Genomic DNA, 15,722 nt, shown 5'->3' with positions numbered 1-15,722 from the left:
TTCCCTTGGGTGTTGAGCCCCCCAAATCCCCCTCAAAACCCACTGCCCACAAGTCTACACCAGTACTATAGCCCTAAGCGGTGAAGGGGGGCACCTACATGTGGGTACAGGGGGTTTGGGGGGGGGTTGGACGACTAGTAGCATTAAGCAGCACAATTGTAACAGGTAGGGGGGGGATGGGCCTGGGTCCACCTGCCTGACGTCCACTGCACCCCCTAACAACTGTTCCAGGGACCTGCATACTGCTGCTTGGGAGGAGGGTATGACATTTGAGGGTGAAAGTAAAAAGTTGTGAAACATCATTTGTTGTGGTGGGAGGGGGTTAGTGACCACTGGGGGAGTCAGGGGAGGTCATCCCCGACTCCCTCTGGGGGTCATCTGGTCATTTAGGGCACTTTTTGGGGCCTTATTCGTCAAAAAACAGGGTCCAGGAAAAGTGCCCTAAATTCTAGCTACAAACGCATCCATTATCGGCGAAGGGCGCCCATCTCTGTTCGGGTGATAACCACGCCCCAGTTCCGCCTTCACCACGCCTCCGACACTCCCCCGTCAACTTTGTCCGCATCCGCGACGGAGTGCAGTTGAAAGCGTCCAAAGTTCGGCTTTCGATTATGCCGCTTTATTTGTTTTTGTGAGAAGAACGCCCATCTCCCGATTTAGGTCGGAACTTGGGCGTTATTCTCGTTCGATTATAAGCAGGATAGTGGAATTGGAAAAGGTGTAGAGAAGGGCGACAAATATGATACAGGGGATGGGACGGCTTACCTATCAGGATAGGCTGAAGAGGCTGGGGCTCTTCAGCTTGGAGAAAAGGCGGCTGAGGGGAGATATGATAGAGGTCTATAAGATAATGAGTGGAATGGAACGGGTCGATGTGGAGCGTCTGTTTACGCTTTCCAAAAATACTAGGACAAGGTGGCATGCAATGAAGCTGCATTGTGGTAAATTTAAAACGAATCGGAGGAAATTTTTCTTCACTCAACGCATAGTTAAACTCTGGAATTCGCTGCCAGAAAAGGTGGTTAAGGCGGTTAACTTAGCGGACTTCAAAAAAGGGTTGGACGGCATCCTGGAGGAAAACGCCATAGAATGTTATTGAATGGACGAGGAAATACAGTATTTCTAGGATGGGCGGGACAAATTGGCCGCTGTCGGTGACAGGGTGCTGGGCTTGATGGACCCTTTGTCTGTCCCAACATGGCGATGCTTATGTACTTATGTACTTGCCATTTTCAGGGCATTGTGAGGAACCCCTGAGGGTCAGGGAATAAGGGATCCGGGAGAGGAGCAAGATGGGTAGGTTTCTTACCCGGGATTCCAACTACAAATCCCAGGATCCTAGGGGCTGGGAAGCCACGCCCCCATGGAGGCATAAGTTTCCCAAGAGCCAGAGAAGGGAGGAGGACTACAGTTCCCAAGAACCCCTGCAAAGCCCTGGGGGCAAGCAAAGGGAGCAGCAAGGGAACTACAAGTCCCAGGATCCCGAGGGAGAGGAGGGGGATTGGCTGAGGAGGAATAATCAAGAGGGAGAGGACCTAAAGGGGTAGGAGCCCATGGAATGGGAGGTGGAGAAAGAGGTCAGAGAGGAGATCCAAACCCAAGATGACTGGGAAAGTGAGCCCATGGAGACTGCTGCTTTAGCTCAGGTACAAGGGAAGAAGTTGAAAGGCTTCATAACAAACCTTCTTCAAGGCTGGGGAAAGCTTGGAGGAAAAGTTAAGCAGCTGTTCCACTCAAGGGGGAGAGAGGTGTCGTGCTGTAAAGCAGTGAATGATTTCAGCTGTGGCCAGAAGTCAGACCCGGCTGGAGAAACAGTGAGTGATTTGAACTATGTCCAGAAGTCACGCCATGCTGGGAGGCAGTGAGTGATTTGAACTGTGTCCAGAAGTCATGCCATGCTGGGGAAGCAGTGAGTGTTTTAAACTGTCCAGAAGCCATGCCATGCTAGGAAGCAGTGAGTTATTTAAACTGTGTCCAGAAGTGGTACCATGCTGGGGAAACAGTGAGTGACTTGAACTATGTTCAGAACACTGCCATGCTGATGAAACAGTGAGTGATTTAAAACTGTGTCCAGGAATCAGGCCATGCTGGGGAAGCAGTGAATGATTTAAACTGTATCCAGAAACAGTGGCCAGCAGGGGTGGGGGGGGGGGGGGGGGGGGGGGGGGAACAAGGGGTGATATGTGCTGTAACCAAGGACTGTGTCAGGAAGAGGAAATGTCTTGGCCTTGTTGATGGAATAAAGCGGTTTTAAGCATATTTTTGGAGTCTGCTTCTGGGAGTGCTGTGTCTAGGGAAGGGCCCTTCCAGGGTCAGCCGAGTTCATACCTGCAGGAAGGCCTGAAGGTAGTGGCCTGCTGACAGCATAGACCATAGAAGTCTGCCTGGCACAGTCCTTGTTCTAAAACTTCAGAAGTTATCATCAAAGCCCCTGAAAAGCTCCACACCAACCCATCCAAATCTATTCAGCCACGATCAGGGCACAGACTGTAGAAGTCTGCCCAGCACTGGCCTTCTTCTCCAACACAGTGTTTCTCAACTTTTCTGGTATACTTCCCAGACACAGGCTTCTTGTAGATTCCACAAACTTCCATGGTTTTGTTCCGTTGCATCTTGCAATCTGGCACATGTGTTGCTTGAAGCTCCCCCAGGCTTTTCTTGACCAACAGGTGCCTCCAGCCTCTGCTTTCTCAAGGAGACATGATGCTGTTGAAATTCCAAAGCTAACTGAAGGATAAACTTTCATGAACTTATTATTTATTGCATTTTTATCCCACATTCCCCCACCTATTTGCAGGCTCAATGTGACTTATCTTCTTGCTGGTAAAATTATTGTACAACATTGCTGCACTGATTGCAGCTAAATCGAGGACATTGTGGAAAATATGAAATTGCCATCTGCAACTTCTCGGTTTTGTAGAATACTTTCAAACCATTTGACTTAAAGCGTTGACCCTTGAATTTGCCTTATATAAGGCTACTGTCTGAACATCTTCTCCCTGTCAAGTCAAATGTGAATATCTGGATGGAGGGTGCAAGTGGCGTACCGCCCCGGGTGCACGCCGCTGGGGGGGGTGCCGTGCGCCTGTCGGCTCCGCTCGTTCCGTGCTCCCTCTGCCCCGGAACAGGTTACTTCCTGTTCCGGGGCAGAGGGAGCATGGAACTAGCAAAGCCGACAGGTGCGCGGCAGGGGCGTATCTGGACTCCGGTGGTAGGGGGGGCCAGAGCCAGAGGGAGGGGGCACATTTTAGCCCCCCCCCCCCCCGCCGCCGCCGCCGAGCCCCCACCGCCACCAATGACTCTCTCCACCCCCCTCCCGCCGCCAACCCTCCCCCGCTGCCGTTCTTACTTTTGCTGGCGGGGGACCCCAACCCCCGCCAGCCGAGGTCTGCTTCCACCTGCCGCTGCCGTAAAAACTTCTTCTTCAGCCGGCGGGGGACCCCAAACCCCCGCCAGCCGCCCCGCGGTGTTTAAAATTCATCTTCGGCCTCCGTGGCCGTGCTGCTGTGATAGGCGCTGTTGAAATCCACTTCGGAGTCTGACGTCGTTGTACGTGCTGCGACGTCAGACTCCGAAGTGGATTTCAACAGCGCCTATCACAGCAGCACGGCCACGGAGGCCGAAGATGAATTTTAAACACCGCGGGGCAGCTGGCAGGGGTTTGGGGTCCCCCGCCAGCAAAAGTAAGAACGGCAGCGGGGGAGGGTTGATGGCGGTAGGGGGGTCCAGGGCAAAATCTGCGGGGGCCCAGGCCCCTGAGGCCCCACGCAGATACGCCCCTGGTGCGCGGCACTCCCCCAGCAGGTAAAAATGCATCCGGGGGGGTGTCCTTTTGCCGGGGGGTGGGGGGGTCGCGCTGCACCAGGGGGGGGGGGCGCATCAGCGATCCGTCCCAGGTGTCAGCCACCCTAGGAACGCCACTGGAGGGTGCATAGTAGTAGAACATTTTTTCCAACATTTGGAAATCAGCTGTTAAACACTATAAGCTAGCAATTTTTGATGCTAAGAGATCCTATTATGCCATACAAATAGAGGGGCCCTGTTACTAAGCTGCGTAGGCATCTATACGCACCCAACATGTGCCAAAATGGAGTTACCGCCCAACTACCATGTGGCTCTTGCGGTAATTTCATTTTTGGTGTGCCGTGCGTCCGATACACGCGTCTGAAAATCATTTTTTATTTTCGGGCACGCATAACAGATGTAGGTCATTACTGCCTGGATTCTTTACCGCTAGGTCAATGGCTGGCGGTAAGGTCTCAGATCCAAAATGAACACGCGGCAATTTTGATTTTGCCTCACGTCCATTTTCAGCAAAAAAAAAAAAAAGGGCCTTTTTTACAGGCAAGCTAAAAAATGGATTGGCGCATGCCCAAAACCCATGCCTACACTACCGCAAGCCATTTTTCAGCGAGCCATTATAAAAGGACCCCTGAGAAAGGACTACCTCAGATCAGAAAAAATTGTTTGGAATTTATAGGAATTTAATGTCCCCCTGCTCAATACTCGAATGGTCAAGGTTTCCCTGCAGCTGAGACTTTAGCTGAGTATTTGCTGATAAGATATCAACAATTAGGTCCTCAATAACACCTAATTTAGAAGCTGTTATGGAATATTCTGCATCATTAATTACTTATACTTCAATTTCTCCTACTGGCAAAATTTGGACTTCTTTTCCTGAGATAGATAAGTCCAATATACAAAGAATATTAAGGAAATTATCTGCCTCCTCTTGTCTTTTAGATAGTTGTCCTTCCTACCTCATGATGGATCCACCCTTGCACATTATAGATTGGCTCACCTCTTTCCAAAATAATAGAGCTGGTCATTTTCTTACTTCTTTAAGGGGTGTCGGGAGAGAGGTCGGACCTGGGAGGTGCCACTAGACACCAGAGAACATTTTTTAAAGTTGAGGAGTCAGGTCAGAAAGGAGGGAGAGATGTCATTAGATACCAGGGATTCTTTAAAGTTGGGGAGAGGGAAGGAGGGGGTTGGTCATGTTGAGTGGTGGGAGCTGTCACTAGACAACAGGGAATTATTTTTTTGTTGGGGCAGGGGTGTGTCAGATCCTGGGGAAGGGAGAGGGTGCTGGTAAACACCAATGACTGATTGGGGGCAGATGGGTCGGGTTGGCGGGGAGGAGGAGGTGCTGCAAAACACCCACTCCTCTCAATCAACCCCATACCTCACAAAAGATTTCTTGCATTGTGTGCATATCAAAAGCCATTGTTTCCTTTACATTGCAGGGAAATAGGTAATGGCCTTTTTACCGTTCATTTTAAAGCTCTGTGTGGAAATGTTTAGCACTGGAATTAACACCCTCGCTTAACCCCTTTCTGCATTGCTCAGCTGGTAACCTGCATGTTAACCCTGAGATAACTGCATGGTTTGGCTCATCGTAGCTGCTTATCAGTTTTGGCGTTTCTCGCAGTTAAAGTTTGCTGAATACAGGACTGAAGGATTTGAACTGCTTAGAAGAGCGCTTTTTTTTAAATTTTCCAACCTTTGGCGAGATTATTATGCTTGCGGTATAATCAAAGCAGCACTACGTTAGTGAAAGGAGAATGCAGTATTGAATTTTAATTTCCCATATTTGCGTCTCTGCGATTTTCATCATTATTGAACTTTCTTGTGACCCCTGACGCAGGCGCTTGGTCGCTGAAACACGGCCTATGTCTCTCAATAAAGAGTTTCCTTTTGTTCTGTTCCTGGAGGTCTATTTGTGCTTTTTGGCTTGTCGTTGTAGCTTTTTGCATCAGCTCCAGGGTTAGTCTAATATGTTTATATAGGCATGTTGAGTCTGGATTTTATTGGCTTTCTCCTAGACGCTGAAGGAACTGGGACTCAGAAAGGTCATCTCTTGGGTATTTCTGGTTTTCTCCTGGGTGCTGAAGGAGCTGGGACTCAGAAGGGTCATCTCTCAGATGCATTCCTGGGGCAACGGCATCCTCCCTCAAAAAGCAAAACAAAGAAATTTGGTAAATAAACAGTGTTGCCGTTTCTAAAAGTCATTGTGTGCATACCAAGCAAAATGCTTATTTGTGAGCCTCACTAGAGATAGATATTAAACATCAACACCTTCTGGTTATCACAGGGTTCCATAGCACAATGTAATCGCAATCTCATTTCAAATTGTGATCCACCTATATGTAACACTTTATTTTTGGAATCAATCAATATTGCATTTTACAAACCTGAAAGGAGTAGGATATAAAAAGATATTCATATTATCCTTTTCTCTCTTATATTGATTATTGAAATAGTGTATATATGGGTCTACCGAGACATCTTTGAAATTGGTGGGCTCCAGAACCCCGCTGCCTGCATAATTGTTGGGGTCCAGTATTATGATCATGTAACACCTTTGCCAGTTTGTCTGCAGTGTGTTCAAGTCACAAGGGGGCATGATTTGGGTGTTCCCAAAACTTGGAAGTTTCTCTGCCGTAATGGAACAAAACAAAAACGTCCAGGGCTACAATTTAGACTTTTTGGTCCAGACCTGTTTTTATCATGACTAAGTCAGGAAAAGGTGCCCTAAATGACCATATGAGCACTGGAGGGATTAAGGCATGACCCCCCCCCCCCCCTTACTCCTCCAGTAGTCACTAACCCCCTTCCACCCCCCAAAGATGTAAATGAAACAGTACATACCAAGCTCTATGACATCTTCAGATGTTATGGCCAGTCCTATTAGAGCAACAAGCAGGTCCCTGGAGTCGTCTAGTGGTCAGTGCAGAGCACTGTAGAGAAGGGGACGCAGGCCCATAACCCACTCTAAGTGTTACACTTGTGGTGGAAAGTGTGAGCCCTCCAAAACTCACTAAAAATCTACTGCACCCACATGTAGGTGACACCTGCAGCCATAAGGGCTATTGTAGTGGTGTACAGTTGGGTACATTAGGTTTTTGGTGGGTTTTGGAGGGCTCACCATAAAATATAAGGGGGTAACGGTGAGATGTTACTTGAGACCTTTTACATGAAGTCTACTGTAGTGCCCCCTAGGATGTCCCACTGCTCTGTTGGGATGTTTGTGTGGCCAGTCTACTAAGAATGATGGCCCCCCCTTAAGTACCAATGGCTTGATTTTATGCATTTTTCACTTGGACTCTTTTTTTTTTTTTATGGGCCAAAAAGATAGATGAACTGAGCACAACAATGTCTACCAAATGGCCATTTTCAAAACAAAAACAGAGACTTTTTTTCCTGTTTTGAAAATGGCCATGTTTGCTACTGGAGTTTTGGATGTTTTCTGCAAAATGTCCAAAGTCAGATGTTAAATCGAAAATGCCCCTCTATACCACCTTAACTAACTTTGCAGGACAAAGAGGGGCATTTTTGAATGGGGACACCCATCTCTAAGGGCGCCCATCTCTGAGGACGTCCCTGTGAAGGGGCGGGGCATCCCGTATTATCGAAACAAGATGGGTGTCTATCTTTCATTTCGATAATACTGTCGGGGACGCCCAAATCTCAACATTTAGGTCGACCTAAGAGATGGTTGACCTTAGAGATGTACGACCTCGGTTTTCGCCAATAATGGAAACCGAGGACGCCCATCTAAAAAATGACCAAATGCAAGCCCTTTGGTCGTGGGAGGAGCCAACATTCGTAATGCACTGGACCCCTCACATGCCAGGACACCAACCGGGGGCACTGCAGTGGACTTCACAAATTGCTCCCAGGTGCCTAGCTTCCTTACCTTTGGTGCTGAGCCCCCCAACCCCCCTCTCAAACCCACTCCCTACAACTGTATACCACTACCATAGTGCTAAGGGCTGAAGGGGGGGCACCTACATGTGGGTACAGTGGGTTTTGGATGGGTTTTGGAGGGCTCACATTTACCACCACAAGTGTAACAGGTGTGGGGGGGGGGATGGGCCTGGGTCCACCTGCCTGAAGTGCACTGCACCCACTAAAAACTGCTCCAGAGACCTGCATACTGTTGTGATGGAGCTGAGTATGACATTTGAGGCTAGCATAGAGGCTGGAAAAAATGTTTTTTAATTTTTTGGGGGGGGTGGGAGGGGGTTGGTTACCACTGGGGGAGTAAGGGGAGGTCATCCCCCTTTCCCTCCGGTGGTCATCTGGTCAGTTCGGGCACCTTTTTGAGGCTTGGTTGTGAAAAAAATTGGACCAAGTAAAGTCGGCCAAATGTTTGTCAGAGACGCCCTTCTTTTTTCCATTATCGGCCGAGGACGCCCATCTCTTAACCACGCCCGAGTCCCGCCTTCGGTACACTGCCGCCACGCCCCCATGAACTTTGGTCGTCCCCGTGACGGAAAGCAGTTGAGGATGCCCAAAATCGTCTTTCGATTATGCCGATTTGGGCGACCCTGAGAGAAGGACGCCCATCTCCCGATTTGAGTCACAAGATGGGCGTCCTTCTCTCTCAATTATGCCGCTGAAAGTGATTCACATACTAATAAAAACATAAAAGAAAGGAAGTACTGTAATCGATGGCACACACTTAGTCCAGACTCAAGATAAACAGACCAGATTCAGGGGAAGGTGCCCAAGCCAACCAAACATCAGCCACAGTAGGAGCCATAGGCTTGCTGAAACAGTTTTAAAACATTTTAGGGAAACATTAAAATCTCCTTTGGCTTTCATTGCTTTTCAAACTAGTGGAAAATAACTTTGATCTTCTGGTTTCTGACCTTATTTCATTTCCAGGATACTGTGTCTGAATACGTTTTTCTCTTTTTCTTCTGGTGAATACCATATATGCAGCAATTGCACCCAAGAGCAGTAGAAACAACAGAACTCCAATCACAGCTCCAGCAATCACACCAGCTTCTGCAGTCCCTGAAAGACAGAACAATAGTCCAAAAGACAGTTTCAAAATACAGTGTGCAATCTTCAATAATCACGGAAAAAAAGGAATACTGAGATAAAACGATTATGGAAAACATGTAGTCCCCGTAATAAACAATGACTTGCTACACTTATAGGTAACAATCAGGGCCGCCGAGAGGGGGGGACAGGGGGGACAAAATTCCCCAGGCCCGGGCCTCTGGGGGGAGCCCGGGCCGCAGTCCAGCCCAGCCGCCCTCTGTCGCTCCCTGGCATTGAATTTAAGCGCCTCACCTTCGAAAGCGCAGCAAGCAGCGGCAGACCACTCCTTCCTTCCGTGTCCCGCTCTCGCCTGACGTAACCCGCGAGGGTGGGACACGGAAGGAAGGAGTGGTCTCTTTCGCTGCTTGCTGCGCTTTCGAAGGTGAGGCGCTTAAGGTCTGTGCAGAGGGCCCGGGGGTGGAGAGAGGGCCCAGTGGCAGGTGGAGGGGGGGGGGGCGGCGGCCTTGTCCCGGGCAGTCTCTCGGCGGCCCTAGTAACAATCATTGGAGGATGAACAGTAACAGAACTTGTGTAGGTCCTGGGTGCTTTGTACTGAGAGGAGGCAGCCATACCCCGAAGCACCAGGAATGACGCAAAGCAGGAGCACCCTAAAACCAGGGAATGGAGAAAAGAAGCAAAAATGGTGGCATGAACACTCAGCTAGGGTGACAATGGAAAGAGCAGGAGACGATGACCAAACAAATTCGCTTTATTGTGATATCCAAGACTCGACATGAGTCGTGTTTCAGCCTAAAAGGCCTTCTTCAGGAGTCTTCTGTGGGTGTGTCTTGATACTTAGCTAGGCTAAAATGGAATGCAGATGATGTCTGATATCTGGTGACCTTTACGTAGAAAAAAAACTTTCTAAATGCTTGAACTCTCTGGAGTACAAACAGGTCCTGGGGTAAAGCAGGAGCACCCCAAAACCAAGGGAACGGAGAAAAGACGCAGAAATGGTGGCATGAACACTCAAGCACAGAGAGAGCTGTAAATCATCCCCCCCCCCCCAAAAAAAAAAATTCCCAAAACTATTGGGTAAAGAACACCAACACTTGGTAGGAGCACCCAAGGCATAGGGAGAGTGGTAAAACAGGAACATCGCTACGTCTTGCTCCATCCTTGACCATCTTTAAATCTAGACTGAAAGCCCACCTCTTTAACATTGCTTTTGACTCATAATCACTTATATCCACTCGCCTCCACCTGCCCTCCTCTCCTCTTTCCTCTCGCCTCCACCTACCCTCCTCTCCTCTTTCCTCTACACATTAATTGATTTGTTTACTTTATTTTTTGTCTACTAGACTGTAAGCTCTTTGAGCAGGGACTGTCTTTCTTCTATGTTTGTGCAGCGCTGCGTATGCTTTGTAGCGCTTTAAAAATGCTAAATAGTAGTAGTAGTAACATCTCAAACCACTAAGAGGTCCTTTTTCTTAAATGCATTACATTTTGCAGTTCCTACCCCTTAAAGCAAGAATTTAAATGCAACACCTAGTAGGGGCATGCCCAGCATTACTTCTGCAGTCGCACATTAAAATGTTCACTAACACATGGTACGCTGGTCAATTAGTGCTTCCTATTTAGGAAGTAGTAAGTGGACCTATGTTAATTGCAATATTGTCAGTAGTTTATTTATTTCTTTATTTGTTGCATTTGTATCCCACGTTTTCCCACCAATTTGCAGGCTCAATGTGGCTTACATTACGCCGTAATGGCGATCGCCATTTCCGGATAGAGAATTACAAGTGGTATTGCATTGAGGCGCATAAATGGTAGAGTACAAGGTGGTATTGCACTGAACTTCCTGAATGATAGAGTGAATTGTAAAATAAGTTAATTAGCTATAGAATAAGTTAATCAACTATAGAAAGTTCATTTCCGGCATGAGAAATAAAGTTACTGTGTGCTATCTGCAATATACTCTCCACACCCTTTCTCTGCTCATGCCCCACTTAGTTATGCATTTTAATACAAAATGCTCTTGGCGTGTGCTAATTGTAAAAATAATGCAAAACCCTCTTCACCACCAGATACTTTGAAAGCCTGTCTCACTGCTGTTTCCACCTGGTTAAGAGATAATGGTCTCTACCTAAATAAAACAAAGTGTGAAACTATTGTTTTTACTAACCTTAACTCTAGATGGTACACAGCTATGTTACAGTGATTCTGTTAGAGTCCAAGGTGTTGTATTCAACTCTAAAATCACTTTCAAGACGCAGATATATAATGTGACTAAATCCTCCTTTTTTTCTCTGTACCATATACGTTCAGTTCGGCCCTTTCTGTCAACCCAATCCATCCGTTCCCTCATTCTGGCACTTGTTAAAACCCAGATAGATTATTGCAAGTCTCTGTACACAGGCCTCCCACTTCTTCCGTTAATCCAGTCAACAGCAGTTTACTTATTCATCATGCACATCGCTTCGATCGTGTTACCCCTCTCCTTTGTTTAGAACACTGGCTTACAGTCTTTTCACATATTCGGTACAAGCTTCTTATGCTACTCTTTAAAGCTCGGGTTTCCACTGCTCCTTCTTGTATTTATTGATGTTATGGTTTTATTGACTCGTATGTATGTATTTATTAAATTTTATGAAGCCCTTGACATAGTAAAACATAGTAACATAGTAAATGATGGCAGATAAAGACCTGTACGGTCCATCCAGTCTGCCCAACAAGATAAACTCATTTACATGGTAAAGGACACAGCCTTTGATAGGACGAAATTATGGGCGTGTCAGGCATCTAAGTTTTACATGTGTGCTTTTATATGGTGAATAAAATTGCATCCTTCTTGCTATCAATCTGCTGGCTTATGGCACTTTTTATATAATTTGTACTCTAACTGTAATATTCCCAAGTGATTATCTTGGTTTTTTGCTAATTATAAATTGCTTAGAACCTTGAGGTATTACTTGTTATAGAAATAAATATTAATAATAATAACAATTACAGAGAAGACTTCCACAAAGTTGAAATCATTGTCTGTTGTTCTAACAGTTTTTCTTATGATGACAAATTCTGTTTGAATATCTTCAAGAACTGATGCAAGAATGTCAAACGTGTGGAAACTCTTTAGTCTTAAAGCCAGACAACCAGACTTCCTCTCTAAAGAAAATAGGGAATGGTGAGTGACGACAGGCAGTCAGGAAGGCCAAACAAGATGGCCTTAAAAGCGAGTAACAGTGTCTTGTAGATGAGTAGCTGCTCTACTGGGAGCCAGTGGTGTTTACAGAGTAACGGAGAGACGTGACTATATCGGTGGGCATAACATAGGAGGTGTATGGCGGTGTTCTGAAGAATTTGTAACTTTCTTAAACGTGAATGAGGGCAGCCTAGATAAATGTTCTGTTCGGTTTGACTGGAGACCAGTAACCAAAGCAACAAACAGGCAATTTCACTGTTCTCATAGGCTGTATTCCGTGAACAGCAAAATTTAAGATGAGATGATCCAATGTTTGCATGATGAGGTTTGCAATGGCAAAATCCTGTTCCCGGTTTTGCTGTTTCATTTGGTTTATCGTTTACATCTCACTTCTGCTTTTACTTTTTTTAACTGCAAGCATCAGAAGTAACTAGGTAAAAGTAGTAAAAATTGGTGAAATTATTACTTTGGTAAAAGTAAAAATAACAAATGTTTCCTGTGCTTCTTTACAAGTAAAAGTGAAACGACTTTTACTTAAGTACAGTAACTAGTTATATTTACTTACTATACACTGGAATAGGCTAACAGACTGCATAAAGGGCTAAGATTCTATATATGGTGCCTGAAAAATCCGTATGGAAAAACTGGTAGTTGGGAGGCGGGGCTAGTGCTGGGCAGACTTATACGGTCTGTGCCAGAGCCGGTGGTGGGAGGCGGGACTGGTGGTTGGGAGGCGGGGATAGTGCTGGGCAGACTTATACGGTCTGTGCCCTGAAGAGGACAGTACAAATAAAAAAGTAGCACATAGGAATTTATCTTCTTGGGCAGACTGGATGGACCGTGCAGGTCTTTTTCTGCCGTCATCTACTATGTTACTATGTAAATACGCCTAGGCGTATTCTGTAAATTTTATAGAATTGGCTTAAATTTCAAAGCACTATATAGAATATGCGGAGTGCCTCTCCACACAACCTCCATTTAGGACAAGCTTTATTTGGCCTAAATTCTGATGCCTAACTTAGGTGCTGAGCAGGTGTATTCTATAATAATACACATAGATTTTAGAAATGCCCATGACACACCCATTCCACGCCCCTTTTGAACAATGCGACTTGGAATTTACACACATCACGTTACAGAATACACTTAGGGCTATGTTTACTAAGTGGCACTATGGGCGTGTTAGTGTTTTTAATGCGCTTAAATGGTGTATGCACGTTAAACGCTAACGCACACATAGAAATGTATAGGCGTGTTAGCATTTAACATGCCTTAAATTTACAGGCGCGTTAAAAACGCTAACACACCTTAGTAAACATACCTCTTAGCGAGTTGTGTATGTAAATGTTAATTAATGTCAATTAGTGCTGATAATTGCTTAACATCCAATTAACAGCGCTGATTAGCTAGTTAACCAATTAAGTTGCGCACATTGTTGTATAATACCTTTCGATTTCTGTGCGGAAAGTAAGGTGCGATATTGGGATGAGGTGGGAATCTAAATTATGCATTCAGTAATAGACTTGCTCCCATTATGCCAAGCATTAATAAGTAGGGACCTAAATTAATTCTTTGTTTCAGTCTTTACTGAACAGGATGTTGAGGAGATACCCACACTGCAATCTTTCTTTGTAAGTGATGAGTCAGAGGAAGTGATGCGAATCAATGTGAAACTGGAGGTTGTTATTAGGGTAAAATTACAAGCTAAATAGCAGCAAATCATCAGTACTTGGATACAAAATTGCAGACCTGCTACTAGTAATCCATAACATATTATTAAAATCTGACACTGTACACGATGATTAGAGGGTAGCCAAAGCAAAACTAATTTATAAACAGGACTCCAGGAAGTATCCTGGGGAGATTCTTGTAAAAGGAATAAGAACGTAAGAATAGCCATACTGGGTCAGACCAATGGTCCATCTAGCCCAGTATCCTGTTTCCAACAGTGGCCAATCCAGGTCACAAGTACCTGGCAGAACCCAAATAGTAGCAACATTTCACCCTACTAATCCCAAGGCAAGTAATGGCTTCCCCATGTCTCTCTCAATAGCAGACTATGGACTTTTCCTCCAGGAACTTATCCAAACTTTTTAAAAACCCGGATACACTAACTGCTGTTACTACATCCTCCGGCAATGAGATCCAGAACTTAACTATTCGTTGAGTGAAAAAATATTTCCATGTAACTTCATTGAGTGTCCCCTAGTCTTTGTACTTTTTTGAAAGAGTAAAAAATCAATTCACTTTAACCTGTTCTACACCACTCAGAATTTTGTAGACCTCAATCATATCTCCCCTCAGCCATATCTTTTCCAAGCTGAAGAGCCCTAACCTCTTTAGCCTTTCCTCATATAAGAGGAGTACCATCCCCTTTATCATAAGACATAAGCATCACCACACTGGGACAGACCAAAGGTCCATCTAGCCCAGCACCCTGTCTCCGACAGTGGCCAATCCAGGTCACAATCACCTGACAAGATCCAAGGAGCTAAGCATTTTGTACTGCTTGTCCCAGGAATAGTGGATTTTTCCCTACATCCATTCAATAACATTCTATGGCCTATCATTTTGGTCGATCTTTGAACCTTTTCTAATTTTGTTGTATCTTTTTTAACATAAGTGCTAAATGTTGGCAACCATATAAGTGCTGACTCTGCCCCTGGAATACCCACAAAATAGCTGGTTTTGGCTTAGGCACCAACTGGGTATATTCAGTTGCACTACCAGATTAAGTTAACCCTGGACAGGTGACTTAGGGGTCCTTTTACAAGGGCGCACTGAAAAATGGACTGCGGTAGCATAGGCGCATGTTATGGACGCGTGTAGATCCATTTTTCAGCGCACCTGGAAAAAAAAGGCCTTTTTTAAAATTTTTGCCGAAAATGGACATGCGACAAAATTAAAATTGGCGCGCGTCCATTTTGGGTGTGAGATCTTACCGCCAGTCATTGACTTAGTGGTAAGGTCTCTTGCATTAATAATGCAGTAATCACCTATGTGCATCAAGTCGGAGTTACCACCTGATTTTCGGCACGCACCAGAAAATAAAATATATTTTCTGGCATGCGTAGCGGACGCATGTAAAAAATGAAATTACCGCACGGGCCACGCGGTAGCTGGGTGGTAACTCCGAATTGGCACGTGTTGGGTGCGCCTAGGCACCTAAGCGGCTTAGTAAAAGGGCCCCTTAAACGGCCAGGAGCCTCTCCTGGCTATTTAAATCACCATATCCACAATCTAACTTGTTAATATTAGGAGTAAAAGGCCTCGAGAAGCCCCCAGACATATAGTACATCTATGGGGAGCTGGACTTCCTCATCATCCACAATTTCGGGAATAACATGTATAGAATGTTTGTACGTTTGGGAAGCTGCCAGGTGCCCTTGACCTGGATTGGCCGCTGTTGGGGACAGGATGCTGGGCTTGATGGGCCTTTGGTCTTTTCGCAGTATGGCATTACTTATCATTGGCCAAAAAAACCCTCCATATATATTTAGCCTTAAGCTTTAAATTCAGCTAAACAAGTAATTCAACTTAGCTTTCTTTTGGTAGAGCTCTGCGTCTTTCTCTCAAACTTTTGACCGTGATCAACGGTGGCCAGCGTTTCGAATCAACACTTTCTGCTTCAGGATCACTGGGCAAATGATCGTTTCTGGCTTTCTTTTCCTTTGGAGACCTTTCACCCAGAAATCTCAGCCTGAGACCTGCTTTGGACATGCAGGGAACAGGATTCTCTAGCCCT

At 45.7% G+C, this 15,722-nt stretch overlaps 1 protein-coding gene across 2 annotated transcripts in view; it reads right to left on the bottom strand.

The window, feature by feature from the left end:
- Positions 1 to 4,528: 4,528 nt before the first annotated feature.
- The window catches only part of VSIG2 (V-set and immunoglobulin domain containing 2), a 37,967-nt gene continuing 26,773 nt past the window's right edge, over positions 4,529 to 15,722 (bottom strand). The window contains exons 6-7 of one of the 2 annotated variants that reach the window (XM_030221276.1): positions 8,658 to 8,805; positions 4,529 to 5,952 (exon numbers count right to left, since the gene is read on the bottom strand). In XM_030221276.1, the coding sequence (XP_030077136.1) occupies positions 5,808 to 5,952; positions 8,658 to 8,805 (293 nt within the window). In that variant the 3' untranslated portion in view covers positions 4,529 to 5,807. Of the gene's footprint in view, positions 5,953 to 8,657; positions 8,806 to 15,722 lie in introns of those variants that run through there. The other variant, XM_030221277.1, reaches the window with a different exon arrangement.

The sequence above is a fragment of the Microcaecilia unicolor genome, chromosome 12 (assembly GCF_901765095.1).
Source record: "Microcaecilia unicolor chromosome 12, aMicUni1.1, whole genome shotgun sequence".
Taxonomy (NCBI): Eukaryota; Metazoa; Chordata; class Amphibia; order Gymnophiona; family Siphonopidae; genus Microcaecilia; species Microcaecilia unicolor.
This window is presented reverse-complemented; position numbering and strand designations above follow the sequence as displayed.